The 18,852-nt window shown below is 39.1% G+C and overlaps 1 protein-coding gene across 2 annotated transcripts in view; it reads right to left on the reverse strand.

The window, feature by feature from the left end:
* amph (amphiphysin) overlaps positions 1 to 18,852 on the reverse strand; it is a 41,403-nt gene that overhangs the window by 14,927 nt on the left and 7,624 nt on the right. For both annotated transcript variants that reach the window (XM_062993858.1, XM_062993857.1), the window contains exons 3-15: positions 14,622 to 14,676; positions 14,396 to 14,490; positions 9,434 to 9,529; positions 9,184 to 9,291; positions 8,484 to 8,569; positions 6,813 to 6,888; positions 3,774 to 3,856; positions 3,184 to 3,322; positions 2,346 to 2,468; positions 2,155 to 2,256; positions 1,950 to 1,973; positions 1,227 to 1,247; positions 74 to 232 (exon numbers count right to left, since the gene is read on the reverse strand). In XM_062993858.1, the coding sequence (XP_062849928.1) occupies positions 74 to 232; positions 1,227 to 1,247; positions 1,950 to 1,973; positions 2,155 to 2,256; positions 2,346 to 2,468; positions 3,184 to 3,322; positions 3,774 to 3,856; positions 6,813 to 6,888; positions 8,484 to 8,569; positions 9,184 to 9,291; positions 9,434 to 9,529; positions 14,396 to 14,490; positions 14,622 to 14,676 (1,167 nt within the window). The remainder of the gene's footprint in view (positions 1 to 73; positions 233 to 1,226; positions 1,248 to 1,949; positions 1,974 to 2,154; positions 2,257 to 2,345; positions 2,469 to 3,183; positions 3,323 to 3,773; positions 3,857 to 6,812; positions 6,889 to 8,483; positions 8,570 to 9,183; positions 9,292 to 9,433; positions 9,530 to 14,395; positions 14,491 to 14,621; positions 14,677 to 18,852) is intronic.

Raw genomic sequence — 18,852 nt, forward strand, 5'->3', positions numbered from 1 at the left:
CATCACCCCCCACAGCACAAGAGTTCCAGTCTGGGCTTGGTTCTGGGCTGTGTTTTGTATCCCAGCTTCTAACCTCGCCCGTGGTTTCTTCTCCTTGAGGCGCTGTCTCTGCCGGCCATCCTTCTGCAGAAGGCCAACCTTGCCCATCTGTCGCTGGCTGAACTCCACTCAAATCCTCAGCACCAGATCCGAAATCAGCCGTCCAGTCTGCAGTAAAGCCAGCGTCTGGGGCCTGGGTAGAAAAGTTAGGTAGTGAATTTATAGAAAAACAAAGATAAAAATCAATGAAAAATTAAATTAATAGAAAAAATCTGAAGCCAATGTTGGTGATTACAGCACTGAGTAATCTAAAGTAAAAATAATAAGCTTTTGTTCCTTGTGTAACTGTTCTTCCCACTGCCTTTAGGTCTCCCTGAAGCTCAATCCAGTTGCATTTACAGAAATGTTTTAGGTATTTTAGATTTGCATTAGATCTGTACCTTTTTCTATTCAGGTCTTATTAAATGATTTTGTCTGTTAGCTTCAACATCTCTTATTCTTTGTTGTTCTTCCCAACAATAACAAGGTGCATTAGATATCAGATCTACTGTGTATATATAGCTATATATAGCACCAAACTAAACAAGTTCATGTGTTTATTTATGGCAGCACTCTGGGTAAAATTAGCACTGTGCTAAGATACTAGCAAGAGAAGCTCAGTTTTAGCAAAGCCCATGATGCTAATCATATTAAATTAGATACATTTCTAGTACCTGGACCAAATTAATTTGACATAATCTGTACATGTAAACATGTATATTTTGGTGCTGTAGTTAAAGTGCAGTATTATCAAAGGTGTGAGGGTCTAATCTTTGTTTTGGGATTATGCCTAATACCCTACAGAGATAATGAAGTCAATTACAATCAATGCATGTGTTTACATCCAAATTCCATACCAGTATTTCTCTGTTAGCCTCATAAATCTAGTAACTAACTGCAGAGAACTAAGGAGCCTAAAAAATTATTTTACAATTCTATACATAATAAAATGCACATTTTGTTGTTCATGCTTCAGGAATAAATATACTTTTTAGTTATGACTTTTAAAAGAAGTGTCTCCTGTACATAACGTAAACAGACAGCTTTCACAGCAACTTCAGCACAGATTTGATTAAGACCTATTATGTTGAATCTAATAAGCCATTAATTATTTGGATGTTGTTTATGTAAAGATTGTCGTTACTTACAGGCTGGGCTTCAGTATTTGCCTGGAAAAAGACAGAAATGTATGTTAACATCCCAACTAGATACTCAACAAGAACTGCTTTGTAAACATATCTTATCATAAATACACCACGTAGCCAAATGTATGCAAACATCTGACCATGAGGTTGTTGGACATCCTATTCCAAACCAAGGGATGTGAAATATGAACAGCCTCCACTTTTGGGAAGACTTTCAGTCTGTTCAGTCAAAACATTCATGTCGAACCATGTCCTTAAAGCAAGGCCGTAATCACAATATACTGTATATCAGGGGGACACATCACCCCAAATGTCCAGATATGCTTAAAATCAACCCGCCCAATATAATGATACAACATGACTCACTAGCTTTGTGTAACATTAGGATCTGTTAGTGTTCCCATCAGTTAATGATATGCCATGAATGTTTTAGAATGGCAGTAACCCCCTTCCCAGGAGATTTGGTAGATTTGGTCCCCCCAGTGTCCAATTGATGGCTACAGATTTTACAGAAATTTAGGTTGAAACAGAAAAGGGCCTTTTTTACACACCCCATAGCAATAGATGTGGCTAAAACACCAGAACCCATTAACTGGAGGGGATGTCTACATACTTTTAGCCATTTAGTTTATGCTCCACTGGCAGTACTTATTTAGACAAACTAAAGCATAGTATTAGTTTTATACAAAATGAGGTTAGCAATTGACTAGAAAAAAACCCTCTTACCGTCCAAAGATCCCAAGGCAGTGCCTACACAGAAGCAAGGAAAAATGCATCAGACTCATAAAGTTTATACCATATTGCCTTATTTCCTATTTAAATCTAAAAAGCATTAAATAGGTTGGCCTGTTGTTTTCACTATTAAGGTCTTAGATTCCACAGACCAAGCACGAGAGGTCTATGAATAGGAAGATAAGAATTCAGTAAGAACCTGAGACGCAGATGCCTGGGTCTGACCGGTGGTTGCATTGTCGTCCGGCTTAAAAGGATCAAAATCCAGGTCCAAAAGAGATTCTGTTGGGTTCTCATTTGTCTGAGGGAAAACAGTCAATGTAAAATGCTTGATGAAACTACAAGGAATACTAATAGATAAAAATGTATGATTTAAAAAAGTGCATTCACCTGTGGTGAGGTGACACTGATCTCAGGAAAGCCTCCATCAAACAGATTAATGATTTGCTCGTGTGGAACCTCCTTGGACGGAGTGACTTTGGGAGGAGGAGGTTTTGGAGGTCCCGTCTTGAGCTGTCGTGTGGGGTTAGATTGATTATTCTTTATTCCAAAAGGTTTCTAACAATACCACACTAATGTAGGCATGTCAGCATGCACACATGTGTCTAAGCTACAGGTCACCTTACTGTACACCAGAACTGTTATTAAGGATAGATAAAAGCAACACAGAGTCTTTGCCAAGAATGTTAGTGGAATGTGTAAAAACACATACAGATTTGATATAACCAATAAAATATGCACATTTGATTTACAAGCAGTGTATATTTACGTAAAAAGCATCTATCAGCGTCCACTGTAGCAGTATTCTTAATATTTTGGAATATGACTACTGACAATCATGCCCTAAATATATCTACATTTTCTAAGTATTAATTAAACTGCAGTAGATCAATTGACTGCAGTTAACATTTCTCATAAAAGGTGCAAAATACAGATCACAGTCAGTGTAAAGAATGTATTTAGCACAGGCAGTGTGACATCGTTACAATTGCATGTCCAAATGGCTATGCAAAAGCAAAGACAGTAATACTGTTAACTGATTTAAAAATGGACAAGTGCTGACAAGAAAAAAGAACAGCGTCAGGTTTAAATTTAAATATACTTTCCACTAACACAATTTTTTTTGTAGAATATATTAATGATTATTATTTTTACAAATGTGGGAAACACTAGAAAGATGCTGTAGTGGCTCAAATGTGATGTTATTTGATGTTATATATGATGTTACCTGTGCGGGAGATTTCGGTCGAGGGGGGCCAGGTGACGTTGGCCTGAGTGTGTGATTGGGGCTGACAGTAGGGCTATCCTCTGAACTCTCATCATCCGGAGGAGTTGGGGTTCTGGCCAGGCGAAGGGGGCCGGAATCACTGGGGGGAAAAAGCATCAAGGTAAAAAAAAAACATTCAACAAAAGGCTTGCTTCCACAACTGAGGCAAAGGCACAGTGTATATACTTGGACACTACAATAAAACTACAGTAAAACTACAATAAAAATAAAACCAAATATTACTGGACTCACAGTTGACTGAGGTAGTCCTCTTAGATAAAAAAAAAAGCCAGAGCTACAGCACACACCCCTACACTAACGTTCTATGTGCGGTGTAAAGAATATCAACAAAACAGTTCACTCCTGCAGCACTACCACGGGCAGACCCTCTACAGCCCCAGCTTTACGCTACATCATCTACATTACCTACCTTCTGCTTCTGCTATAAGAACAGGACAAATAGAACCATAGAACATGAATAAATAAACCAGGAGCAGAAAAATAGCACCAAAAATGTATGATTAAAGACCGTACAGACCACAGCGCCTTACCTGGGTGCTCCTTGAATGGTGAACATTTTGTCTGAATGTTGCTCTGCCAGCTTGTTCATCACCTCGAACAGCTTACGACAAAACTAGCAAAACAAACAATAAAGACGGAAAAATCACAAAAAGGAATTTATGAACATAGTTGATATATAATCAGTAACATTCAAACATTCAAGTCATTTAAATGACATTACAAATAAATGACATGTAAATAAAATGAATTATATAAATTATTAACCAAATTAAGTAGCATAAATGTACGTCCAAAATCTAAAAGCAGTGTTTTTTTACTAAGCAATTTAATAAATCATACAGAAAACCCCAGTGGTATCTGTTGTGCGACAAGTTCAGAAGCAATTATGAACCAACTAGGCATAACATTATGAGCACTGACAGGTGAAGTGAATAACACTGATTATCTCTTCATCACGGCACATGTTAGTAGGTGGGATATATTAGGCAGCAAGTGGTAAACCGGTGACAGGGTCATGGGTGGCCAAGGCTCATTGATGCACGTGGGGAACGAAGGCTGGCCTGTGTGGTCCGATCCAACAGACGAGCTACTGTAGCTCAAATTGCTGAAGAAGTTAATGCTGTTTCTGATAGAAAGGTGTAAGACTCCATGCCTTGACAGGTCAGGGCTGTTTTGGCAGCAAAAATGGGACCAACACAATATTAGGTCATAATGTTATGCCTGATCGGTGAACAAACACACTATATAGCCAAAAGCTTGTCACACATCATATTTCAAAAACAAATGGTATTAAAATATACACATATACAATATAACACTCTACATCAGTGTTTTATAAACCCTGGGTCATGACCCTTGGGTGGGTTACAAGCCATGGAAACGGTAGCAGAGAAAACATTAATAATTAAATAAACAAAGGCAGGCGTGAAATAAACTTGTCCATGTATGCCCCCATGTGGAGGCTTTATGTTACATCATGTAAACCACAGAATGTGGGTCACTTGAAAAAAAAAATGTAAACCCTTCTCTATATCACAAGCACAATCATCAACTACCCATAAGACACATATTTAAATAAATAATATCTCTCTTTATGCTATACGTTTATGTGTATGTTCTAAATTGTATGATATACAAAGAGCTGACAGTGATAGAGAAGGCGACACATGGATAAGTGAAGACGGGTGATAGTTAAAGCAGAATCTCAAGTGAGTTTAGCCTGGCTCCCTGCTGTCTGTGACAGTCTTTAGCCAAGCACTAATGACCACAACACTGCACTAATGCTAAAAATACACCACACACATACACATTCCTTTGATTTTATATGACCTCCACGGCAAGTTTGGCTCAGCATCATATCCCCTTCCCAGACGCATATTTTAAAGAACCCCTGCAGTCCAGATCTGTCTCTCGTTGAAAATGTATGGTGCATCATGAACAGGGGAAACAAACAACAGCGCCAACAGACTATTGAGCAGCTAAAATCTTGTAGCAAACAAGAATGGGCAAAAGTTTTGCTTGACAAACTGTAACAATTTAAATCATCAGTTCCCAAATTATTTAAAGCTGGAATTATTAAAAAATATAAGATGTAACACTGGTGAAATGCTATCTCAATTTGTTTCAGGCATCAGATTTACAAAATACTATGAGGTTGTTGAGTGACGCTGAAAATCTTTTCTTTATACTTTTGTCAGTTACATAAAGACTCAATAAAATAACCAAGCTGCATACTCTTGTTTTTCACTGTGTTTAACTTTTTTGTAACTGTCATAATTAGTGGGATGGTATTTAAATAAAATCCAAATTCAGATTTGCTGTTAGTCATGTGCAGGTCTGCTGACAGAATTAAAAGAATATTCTGTAAAGCCGACATGAAACAGCATAAAAAAATTAAATTATTGCTCAAATAAACTAATTAAAATAATACATAAACTTGGTTAAATTGGTCACATTTTCATAAATGAATCAATGTGTTTTACATTATAAATATATATATTTTTTAAACAGATTCATGGCGGATACAGCAGATGTGCAGCATTAAAACTATCTCAGCAGAGAGCATCAATGTCTGCTCTGCAATTTAGAAATCTCACACATCCAAGAACACGAGCCTTTTCATGACTAATAATCAGCTGCAGAACTGCAAAACCAGCTGGGAGGAAGCTGATTTTCAGCTGCCTGCAAGAAGCAATGATGATCTGTATAAAAATTATGTTTTATTCAGTTATTTTTTTATTATTAAAAGCATGTTCTTAATTTGGTTAACAAACAAGTTAGCAGTTTAGTGATGACCACAATTAGATATTATTTAAATTGCACTTAATAAGCAGTGGCTAATCATGTGCTACTTTTACTATTTTATAATATCTTATTTAATTATTATTATTGTTTATTATTAATTATTATCTTATCATTCTAGTAGTATTTAAATACACGATGTTGGTATTGCCAGAAGTGAGGTCTCACAGAGATCAGTATCACTCTGTGTTTTAGAGTCACGCACTACTATACATAAATCAACTATCAACCAAAGTCAAACGAAGCTTGGCTAGGGAATCAGTCCTGGAATAACCTGGAGTGGCTTTCTTAGTCTCCAGATTTAAATCCTATAGCGAATCCTTGGTAGTATTTAAAGAAGCAGCTGCAGCATGAAAGCCATCAAACCTCATCAAGCTGAAAGCTTTCACACAAGAGGAATGGAAGAAGAATCCACAAGAGAGGTTTCAGAAGCTTGGCAGCATTTACTGAAGAACCCTGCCTAGTAGAGGGGGGTGAATAATAGTAGAGTAATAGTATATGGATATTTGTCAAGAGAACCATATATTTTTAATTAAACTGACAAATTATGTCAACTTATTGTATTAAAACTGTTTGTATCAATAAATATTCTTTCACCATGATACCCTGTAAGCTGTTGGGGGGGCGGGTATAAATGTTTCAGTGATTTAAGGCAGTGATTTAGGGTATGGCACCCATGCAGGCAGAACCAGACCAACAGAAGTCTGTTCGTAAATACATAAGAGTGATACTTCATGTTGTGGGTATAAAAAGCCGGTGTGACTTACAATGGAGATTTCTCTGTGAAATTTGGCTTCCAGGCTGCTGATGCTCTTGAAGGTGTTCACATAAAATCCCACTCGACTGCAAAGACAAGAAGAGAAATGTGTTAGAATATACAAATGACTAAATGCCCTGTTCTTTTATGGCAATATAGGTGTGAAAAGGCAACATGTTAAGAATAGGAAAAAGACACCGTTCATCGAACCTAATCCTACTGCCATTAGGTGCATACAATCCTGCATTCACCCATGAAACATTCATAAGCAAATTGTTTATCAGGGATTTTTGTCGATGTTATTGTAAAGTAGAAACGTCTAGGAACAGCCACAAAGCAGTAAGCAACACCATCTTATAAAAATAAAGCTAAAAGTGATATAAAACATAAAAGCAATGCAACCTTTGTCTCTGATCTGTGCAAACACATTCTGATCACATGGCACAGCAACATCTCAAATGTGGTAGCCCTGTTGACTGAATTGATGCTATTGTGGATAAGTTGGAAGTTGTGAGCAGAGGGATTTATATAGCTTTTATGGGAGCATATACTTTTATTTAGAATTTTATATCCACTATATGGCCAAAAGAATTTGCACCATGAGCTTGTTGGATGTCCCATTTAAAAAACAAATGGTATTAAAATAGAATGACCTCTATGTAATCTGTTCAGCTATAGCAATAGCTACTCCTCTGAAAAAACTTTTTACAAGGCATTGAAGTATGTCTGTGGGAATCTGTGCCCATTCAAAAGAGCACTTGTATGACTGGGCACTGATGTTGGTCAAAAAGCCTGATGTTGGTCAAAAAAGCCTCAACTGATGTTCTGGTTCATTCCAAAGCTGCTGAGTGGGGCTGAGGTCAGGGCTCTGTGCAGGCCACTGGACAGAGTAGTGGCTTAAACACATGAATTCAAAAATTAGAAATCATTCAGCGTATGGTAGGTCAGTCTTGTCATGTTTAGACATGCTGTAATTATTCTAAAACATTCTTTACAGTAAAACAAAATTGCATTTTGACTTCTGGATCCATACTGTAAAGGTTTTGGTATTTCAACACCTGTCTTGATATAATGATGATCAAATCTGATACAGAGCCACATAAGAAGAAATCAAACTCTTAGATTAAAATAAAGTCCTTCAATTCTGATTCTTCAAATAAGTTCCATCAACAAAGAGCACAAGATCAGTTTTTCATAGATTTTAATAGTTTTTAAACAGATTGCACCTTGACGTGATCTTCCCAGGTCTGCACAGGGCAAAACAAAGCTAGAGGGCAGCAGACATTTATGCAGATTATGTAAGCAGGCCGCTGTTCCTCGAGCAGCACTGGAACACACAGTTCTCAAAGAGAGGGGCTGACAGCAAAATATTAAAATCCTCAGTTTATCTGTGCTGGCTGTGTGGAAACATATTCCAAATTTTGATTAATTCATGGAATTACTTGGCATTTCCTATCAGCTTAACCAAGCCAGAAGAAAATCTTCCAGATGCTCTATTTTTCAGATGATGGTGAACTGCCTTTAGAAATTGCTGACAGTAGTAAAAAACTAGACTTAAAAAAGTAAAAGTTTAAACGGAGCTGCCACTGGTATTTACGCAATTCTATAATTAAGTGAACCCCAAGGTACAGATTAAATCCTAAAAGTTCTATGAAAAATGTATTATTGACTAATGACTTACTTGTCCCAGAGAGTGGGCAGCTCATCCTGCAGATCCACATTCAGATCGTCAAACACCTTCTGGGCCTTTTTCAAGTCTTCCTCTGCCTGTTTAAATGTATGTGTTCAATCTTTACAGAATGCAACATTTTAACTAGCTTCCAGCTGATTATTAAATGAAGTACATAATACACTGTATGACCAAAAGTATTTGGACATCTGACCATGAGCTTGTTGGACATCCTATTTAAAAAAACAAAAACAAATGGTATTAAAATAGAGTGACCTCTATGTTACATCTTCCCAGTTATAACAACAGCTACACTTCTGAGACACTTCTGTGGGAATTTGTGCCCATTCAGTCAAAAGAGCATTTGTATGGCTGGTCACTGATGTTGGTCAGGAAAGTCTCAATTGATATTCTGGGTCATTCTAAAGCTGTTCAGTGTGGCTGAGGTCAGGGCTCTGTGCCGATCACTGGAGTTTCTTTAAACTGAGCTTTATAGAACTTGCTTTGTGGGCAAGAGCCTTCCGCTAACTGTTGCTGCACAAAATTAAGCATATAATTCCCTTTATATAACTGATTTATTACACCTGTTTGTAACTGTTGTGGCTAACACACACAAATTCAAAAATTATGGGGTGTCCCGATACTTTTGTCCATATAGAGTATATAATACATAGTATATAAGACACAAAGGACAAAGCAGATTCTTCTGTACCTTTGAGATCTTTCTTTCATTCTTTATGGCGGAGGCCTGTAGGGTCTCATAATGGTGCCTTGCACTGTCATAGTCGATTAATTTTCTGCTTCGCTTTGCTATTCGAATCTAGAAAGAAGAAAATAGAAATGAGACTATGAGTCCAGTAGGTCCCCAAACCAGATTGTATATACTGTATATACTGCTTTACTGCTCTAAACATCATCACATCATCACATCACCATAAGACATAAAAATCACACAGCTGTACCTTGATATCAGGAAACTGGGTTAAATATGTCTCCAGTGCATTGATCGTTGAGTCCACCAGTTTCTCATGAAAATCTTCCCATAATTCATCACAGTTCTAAAGAAGACAAAAAAGTGACAGTCATATTGGTGATATCTCCCAAACTCCCAGATTTAGCATTTCAGCCACGACTAACTTACAGTTTAGGAATTAATTCTGGGTGTCAGCTTTGTAAAATAAAGTCCCACACATACATACAGTTTGTGTGCACTGGGGAATTGTAAGCTAATTTGATTCTCCTATCATAGTGCACTTACACCAGACTATTAAACTAACACAAAACTAATAAAGTAAAACTCATTCATTTAATGGCAAAAGCCCTGTGATGGATTGGCGCTCTGTCCAGGGTATTCCTGCCTTGCATTCAGTGTTTCCCAATGAAACCAGACCCGCCAGAGGAATAAAAACGTATACACTGATCAACCATAACATTAAAACCACCTCCTTGTTTCTACACTCACTGTCCATTTTATCAGCTCCACTTACCATATAGAAGCACTTTGTAGTTCTATAATTACTGACTGTAGTCCATCTGCTTCTCTGCGTGCTTTGTTAGCCCCCTTTCATGCTGTTCTTCAATGGTCAGGACCCTCCAAGGACCACCACAGAGCAGGTATTATTTAGGTGGTGAATCATTCTCAGCACTGCAGTGACACTGACACGGTGGTGGTGTGTTAGTGTGTGTTGTGCTGGTATGAGTGGATCAGACACAGCAGCGCTGCTGGAGTTTTTAAACACCTCACTGTCACTGCTGGACTGAGAATAGTCCACCAACCAAAAATATATCCAGAAAACAGCGCCCCATGGGCAGCGTCCTGTGACCACTGATGAAGGTCTAGAAGATGATCAACTCAAACAGCAGCAATAGATGAGCGATCGTCTCTGACTTTACATCTACAGGGTGGACCAACGAGGTAGGAGTGTCTAATAGAGTGGACAGTGAGTGGACACGGTACTTACAAAAACCCAGCAGCGCTGCTGTGTCTGATCCACTCATACCAGCACAACACACACTAACACACCACCACCATGTCAGTGTCACTGCAGTGCTGAGAATGATCCACCACCTAAATAATACCTGCTCTGTAGTGGTCCTGGGAGGGTCCTGACCATTGAAGAACAGCATGAAAGGGGGCTAACAAAGCATGCAGAGAAACATATGGACTACAGTCAGTAATTGTTGAACTACGAAGTGCTTCTATATGGAAAATGGAACTGATAAAATGGACAGTAAGTGTAGAAATAAGGAGGTGGTTTTAATGTTATGGCTGATCAGTGTATATAATCTTTTGCAGTAGAAGTAGTATTTGATAATACAAGGGATCTTCAAAAAGTTTCCACACTTTTATATTTTGGTTGGAAATGGTGAGGGTGGGAGGAGTAGTAATTGGTCGTGTCTGAGAGACAGAGAGCTTATAGTCCTGATTTAGCGCCATCTGATTTCCACCTATTTGGATGCTCAGAGAAGCTAAATTGTTTTTGAAATTTTTAATGGTAACTAGCGCTCCAAGTCCCTTCCTAAGATAAAGCAGTTGGTAAACATCCTACCCTTCTCCTGTGAGCGTGAACTACTGTGCTGTTTTGATTCTCTAATCCCTATTAGCATGGCGTACTCTCTCTGCTTAGACACAAACAACAGCCTACTGAGGCTGCAGGCTTTATTGTGAGCTATTAAAATCCCTCTCTAGCGTGGTGTTAAACTATGCAGCGTGAGCAACCCCTTCCACCCCTGTCAGAGAGACGCATGCGTCTGTAATACACCACAGTGTCTGTTATGATTCATCTGTTTTTCTAAAAGAGGCGCAACATTACAGCTTTGGTTGAGACAGAGAGAGCAAATCATCCTGTCTCAAATCGACCCAGAATGCCCTGTTAATCGTATCCATTTTAAACTGATCCTACATCTGCTCCACATTTACATTGAATCATCCTACACAGAATAATGCAGCTCTCAGGTTTCAGTAAAAAAAACAAGCCTGCTATATTCTCCAAGCTGCCACAGTAGATGAGTCGGTCCTTATGCATACGCAAGTGCACAGGGAAATTCAATCATGCCTCACCTTGATCTTTTAACAGCCACTTTAGAACCGAGTTTGAAATGCAAAGCCCGGGGGCCTCGCTTTACTCATTCAGGAAGGTTTTTCATCCCCCAGTAAACAGACACTAGCTGAGCCGTGGCTTCTAGAACAGCCTTTCTCAGGGAGGAAATTATTTCTGGGGTTTTTTGGCATGCACAGCAGAGAAATGCTTTTGCACAGGAACACACAAGCATGTAAGCTGCTTAGAACTTGATTGTTTGTGCTGATTGATAGAATTTTGCTCGCCACCTCTTTCTTTGTTGAACATACAGTCAGCTTTAAAATTAATCTCAACTGTAAATAGAAGAGAAACTAAATTAACAAATGAATTAACATTAATAAAATGATTATGATGGTAGAGAATAACAAGCCAAAAGCAGTGAAGTTCCCATTTTAACTGCTAGTTTAAATTTCCCTTATATGTATCTTCAGGTTTCTGGCTTTATTTAATTGCTTCTAGTTTTTTTTACTATTATATTTATGCATTTTTCCAATTTTTTTTTACCAATTTAGTCGTATCCAATTACCCGTTTGCATTACGCCTCCTCTCTACCGATGCTGATCTCCACTTTGACTGAGATGAGCCGTGACTGACACACGCCCCCTCCGACATGTGTGCAGTAGCCGACTGCATCTTTTCACCTGCACAGAGAGCTTTGTGTACGGAGAGCCACACCCTGATCAACACATTATTTCTTGACTCTGTGCAGGCACCATCAACCAGCCAGCCAGAGGTCGTAATTGCATCAGTTATAAGGTCCCAGCTGCGGCTCCCACCCTGTATGAACAACGGCCAATCGTTGTTCGTGTAGCTGCCCAGTCTGCCGGTAACAGAGCTTCAGAGTTTTGAACCAACAAGTTTGAAATGTCAGCTCTGGTGTGCTAACGTAATTTACTGCTTTTTCACTCAATTTTATCCTAGCCAGTTAGACTTTCACTGCTGGGAACCTGGATTGCATCCGAGGATGGTATATTTGCCTGACACATGCTTTCTCTGATGTATGTGCAGTCCAATGACCCCTTATTTTTTGCTTGTACTTTGGTTGATTTGCTCGGGAGGCCAGTCCTGTGCATGGAGAGTCACACACTGATCTCTGCGTTCCTCCACTTCTGTACAGGCTCCAGGAGCTAATAACCAGGGTTCTTACAAAGCATCGAAGACCCCGCCCCCTTTTTAGTCAGGTCTTTTCCCACCCAGAAGACTAGTGGTCGATTGTGCCTGCTACACTCTAAAAAGTAATTCAGATGGCCTTTAACCAGTACTTAAATATATGCACTGCTGTATGCCAAAAAATCAAGTTACATTATATTACACAATTTTTTACTTGCAGTTGTTATTTTATTGAGTTCTGATAATGCACAAATTATAAGTGTTGTTTCAACACACTATAATGAATCACCTGAACTTAAGATATTGGGTTGAACAATAAAGAACAAAATTTAGCTTCTAGCAACTTAAAATACATACACTGTAGGACTTAATTTTCTAAGTAGTTTAAATTCGCCCCGCCCACACGAACAGAAACGGTCTGTGTTTTCAAGGCGCCCTTTCTTCACTGTGGAGTGAGTCTTTCACAAGCAAGGTGAGCATTCTAACTGTTACAAACAATTTTTGACCTATATATCTACAGATTTCACTTTTGTGATTTGAATAATTTGCCCGCTTTGCAGTTGAAGGTCGGCAGGCACAAACTACAAGAGCGAGAGAGCGGGAAAGAGAGAGTTTGAGTGCTATGCAAATTAGCTAGCTAGCTTTTCTTCAGAGTGGCATGGACCAACGCACGATTTGGTGATATATACTGAGTAAAACTTGACTTTTTCATGGATTAAAATATTTCCAGTGACATAAAATTTCCCTGGTGAGCTATTAAAAACTTATTTTTTGTCTAGTCTATTTTACAATGTTTGTGTAGCAAAAGTAGCCAACAACTATGCTAAGGTTGGCTAGCTAATTATTACGTGTTTGCGTTCTAGGTAAAAATAAACTAAACAATAAACATTACTCATTTGTTTAATTCATATAATTTTTAAAATACTGATTTTACAGACTGATATGTGGAATTTGTTTTTTCATAGTTTTTATTGTTGTCCACTAATGGGATTTGGTAAAAGTAGATGTGTTCTGTAATAAATTATTTTTTGGTAATAATTCATGTTTCCTTGTTCTTGTATCATTGTTAAAATTGTTTTACATTCAGCAAATTCAGTGCAATGCTATCAAACATTCAAATTAATGTTTAGAGATATTAGGCTACAGGATGTTGGATCAACGTAATTCTACGAGCAGTTGGCATAACTCAAAAAGACTAATGCAAAATGTTGCCTTGATTTTTTCTGTTGACCCAATGTTATATTTAGTATTAAAACTTTTAAGTTAAATGAATATTAAATAAAACATTGGGTCAACAAAAAAAATCAAGGCAACATTTTGCATTAGTCTTTTTGAGTTATGCCAACTACTTGTAGAATTACGTTGATCCAACACAATATTTTAGGTTTTCATAATTCAGTAAAAAGTATTTTTAATTAACACTAACTTAAAAATATCTGTTCATGTTGACAGTTATTAAGTTTGTGTAATTTAAAATATTGTGTTGGGTCAACGTAATTCTAGGAGAAGTTGGCATAACTCAAAAAGACTAATGCAAAACGTTGCCTTAATTTTTTTTGTTGACCCAATGTTTTATTTTTTAGAGTGTAGGGGGCACCCTGCTGAGATTTGAACTCACAAGCACCTGTGCGCCAACAGAAATGTTACCAGAATGCATGTGCGCTCTCTGTACCTCACCCTTTAAACTGCACAACAAATACGGACGCACTGAACAAGACCTGGAACCGCACGTACCTTGCCGATAGTCATCACATCGTCCTTGCCATGCCAGTCAGGCTCATACACTTCATGCAGAGATACTGTCAGGTTCATGGAGGCCTGTTGCATTCCTGCAATATTAACACACCGCTACATTAGCTAAGCATCACTCTTCAATATTACAGCAGCATCTTTTCCTGTGTGTGTGTGTGTGTGTGTGTGTGTGTGTGTGTGTGTGTGTGTGTGAGTTAGAATGAGTCACCTTTCACAGCTGCTATATATGCCTTGGTTTCCCTCTGAAGCCTGGCACCCTCTGACTGTAGAGACAAAACAAATGACACAATAAGTCTCGGAGCACAAAAGCAGCAAGCAGCTGCAGATCAATGCTCACACAAATCCACGTCCATCTGTTACGCACTGATTACATTAACCGGCATTTGTGTGAATTTTATTGCAGCTATGATACACTGTACAGCCAAAAAGCATTTCTGAGCTTGTCAGACCTTCCATTTAAAAAACAAATGGTATTAAAATAGAGTGTGTGATCATCTTCTGAGAATGCTTTAACAGGACGTTGAAGTTTGTCTGTGAAAATTTGTATGGCTGGACACTGATGTTGGTCAAGAAAGCCTCAGTTTATTGTTCAGTTCATTCCAAAGCTGTTCAGTGGGGGTGAGGTCAGGGCTTTGTGCAGGACACTGAAGTTTCTTAAACCGAGACCTTTCCAGAAACTGTAGCTGCAAAATTGGAGGCATATCATTTATTTCATATAACTGATTTATTGCACGTTATGGCAAAAACACATCATCTATCTATCTGTCTGTCTGTCTGTCTGTCTATCCATCCATCCATCCATCCATCCATCCATTTCCTCAGCTGCTCCTGTTAGGGGTCGCCGGCAGATTGTGATCCGCATTATTCCTTCCTGACACAACCCTCGCTATTTATCCAGGCTTGGGATATTATCTGGGTGTCCAAATACTTTTGTCCATTTAACGTGTAAAATAGTGAATGAAAATATGAAACAATCCGGAGAACACAATAATTTTATACAGTTTATAAGACTTGCGTTAACATTACGTTAACGTGACAAGCTAGCTGGCTTGGGGGCAGTAGGTTGATTGTCCGAGCGTCCTTGACATGCTGCTGTCCGTGGTGCTGAATTATTAGAGTCATAATTCCATACTAATTATGCAATAATTTAGCATGTTTATATTAATATGATGCTTATTAGACAAAGCAAGAAATGCTTAAACGCTGCCAGTAGATCCAGCACCTAAACTAACCATAATGACATGATTATTCAGATGACTGCAATGAGGACTAGGTTATAGAGCAAAAATATTAGATCAGGAAGCTCCATGAGAAGCAACTCATGATTTTTATGCAACACAGGCAACACAAAGAATGCATCAAAACAAAACACAAAACTAAATATAATTAATTCAAGAAAATGGTGGCCGCTCAGGTGGTGCAGCAGTAAAATACTCTAGCACACCAGAGCTGGGATTTCGAATACATCGTATCGAATGTGAGCGTCTATATGAACAATGTTTTGCTGTTGTTTCTCCAAGGAGGGAGCTGGATATGGCTAACTGATGCAATTACGACCTCTGCTGGCTGATTGATTGTGTCTGCACAGAGTAGGGGAATAATGTTGACCAGGGTGTGGATCTCTGTGCACAAGGCTGATCGCATATGAACTCGCCTTGTGCAGGTGAAAAGATGCAGTCGGCTACTGCTCACGTGTCGGAGGGGTCGTGTGTCAGTTCGTTTTTCTCAATCGGGGCGGGGGTCAGCACCAGTAGAGAGAAAGCATAACGCAGTTGGGTGAAAATTTGACACGCTAAAATCAGGAGAAAATGCACTAAAAAAAGAAAGAAAATGGTGGCCACCTGGTCTTACTGTGGTTTACAAGATGTAACATAAAGCTTCAACATGGGGGTGTACGTGGACCCTCCAGACAGCAAGTTCATTTCGTGTATATGTGCCTTAAAATTAAGTTAAATTAATATTTTTTGGCTCGCGAGCCAGGGTGGGCCATTTATATGGATACACCTAAATAAAATGGGAATGGTTGGTGATATTAACTTCCTGTTTGTGGCACATTAGTATATGGGAGGGGGGAAACTTTCCAAGATGGGTGGTGACCATGGCGGCCATTTTGAAGTCGGCCATTTCGGATCCAACTTTAGTTTTTTCAATGGGAAGAGGGTCATGTGACACATCAAACTTATTGAGAATTTCACAAGAAAAACAATGGTGTGCTTGGTTTTAACGTAACTTTATTCTTTCATGAGTTATTTACAAGCTTCTCTTTGTTTACAGCCATTGACATGTCGCAGAGGTTAACACGTGAGGAGCGGCTAGAAATTGTGTTGATGTCTGGTGAACGCAGTACCCGGGTCATTGCAGCAGATTTCAATGCAAGACACCCTACGAGACCACCCATCTCCCATGCTACAGTTAGCAAACTGCTTGCCAAGTTTCGTGAAACTGGTTCAGTGTTGGATTTGCCAAAATGTGGACGCATGAAAACTGTCACTAATGAAGAAACATCAGTGGCTGTCCTAGCTTCATTCAGCAAGAGCCCACAGCATAGCACTCGCCGCATGTCACTGGAGAGTGGCATCAGTCGAACATCCCTTCGGCGGATATTAGCTACTCACAAATGGCACCCTTACAAACTCCAGCTGCTGCAGCATCTCAACGAGGATGACCCAGATCGGCGCACTGAATTTGCAGAATGGGCAAAACAAAAATTGGAACAGGACCCTCAGTTTACACAGAACATTTTGTTCAGTGATGAGGCAAACTTTTATGTGAATGGTGAAGTTAACAAACAAAACCACCGCTATTGGTCTGACACTAACCCACATTGGATAGATCCCTCCAAGACTGTTGGAACACAAAAATTTATGGTATGGTGTGGTATATGGGGTACAAAGATAGTGGGGCCATTCTTTATCAATAGAAAACCTCAAGGCCACTGGATATTTGAAATTGCTACATGATGATGTGTTTCCCTCTTTATGCACTGAAGCTGGCACGTTCCCTGAGTTTTTTCAGCAAGATGGTGCACCACCACATTATGGGTGTCAGGTCTGAGCATTCCTAGATGAACAGTTTCCTGGAAAGTGGATTGGTCGTCGTGGGCCAGTTGAATGGCCCCCAAGGTCTCCCGATCTGACCCCCTTAGACTTTTATCTTTGGGGTCATCTGAAGGCAATTGTCTATGCTGTGAAGATACGAGATGTGCAGCACCTGAAACTACGGATACTGGAAGCCTGTGCTAGCATTTCTTCTGCGGTGTTGCTATCAGTGTGTGAAGAGTGGGAGAAGAGGGTTGCATTGACAATCCAACACAATGGGCAGCACTTTGAACACATTTTATAAGTGGTCAGAAACTTGTAAATAACTCATGAAAGAATAAAGTTACGTTAAAACCAAGCACACCATTGTTTTTCTTGTGAAATTCTCAATAAGTTTGATGTGTCACATGACCCTCTTCCCATTGAAAAAACTAAAGTTGGATCCGAAATGGCCGACTTCAAAATGGCCGCCATGGTCACCACCCATCTTGAAAAGTTTCCCCCCTCCCATATACTAATGTGCCACAAACAGGAAGTTAATATCACCAACTATTCCCATTTTATTTAGGTGTATCCATATAAATGGCCCACCCTGTATAATACAAATCTGATATAAACATGATTACAGCTTTTAAATGACTCTTGATCTGCTCATGTAACATGTATTGGGTATCAGATGCTTACATCGTATAGAGGGAAACACCTACTGCAACCTGATTCCCTCAGACGCGCTCAGAGTCTGTTGTTCTAAAAGCTCTGTGTGGGTGGCGAGTCCTTCACTATCCAAATTTCACTGGCATTAGTGGTGAGCAGGCTTATGTTCTAGCTGGCATGTGGGGGTGCAGCGTAGACCTGGAGCTGTAATCCTCCTGCAGTATCAGACACTGACTCAGCAGCTTTAGTTTATTCAGCTTTCCTTATAATGAGGAGCAGCGGGGATGGGGACTGGACTAAAGAAAGGACAAAGTGATTTTCGACTCTGAGCTCTGGCATGCTGGTGCGTAACAGCCTCAACACCCTAACCAGGATTAGCAAGGGCAGGTGGAACGAGGAGGATCAGACTGGTTTATTTTTCTTCACCATAGACATCAAGAAACACACATTAGTATAGATTCTGTTCAGTTTGTTTACACCCTTCTCAAATAAATTGCCACTTTAAACATTTACGTGATATACACCAAAACTGCTTCTGCTGGTGGTGCCACTGTCCAGCATCTTGAAAACAATACAAAATACTGACAGTATTAACAGAATTGCGCTCTGATGGCGCAGAATGACCCTAAGGTCAGATAACTCAGATTTATTAAATATTTAAAGGTTTTTATCAAACAAATCTGGCAAAATCTGCATCTCTTGTTTAGTTTTCACAAAGTGCTTTGACTAAATTGCTACTCTTGCCAG

Source organism: Trichomycterus rosablanca, chromosome 4 (genome assembly GCF_030014385.1).
Source record: "Trichomycterus rosablanca isolate fTriRos1 chromosome 4, fTriRos1.hap1, whole genome shotgun sequence".
NCBI lineage: Eukaryota > Metazoa > Chordata > Actinopteri > Siluriformes > Trichomycteridae > Trichomycterus > Trichomycterus rosablanca.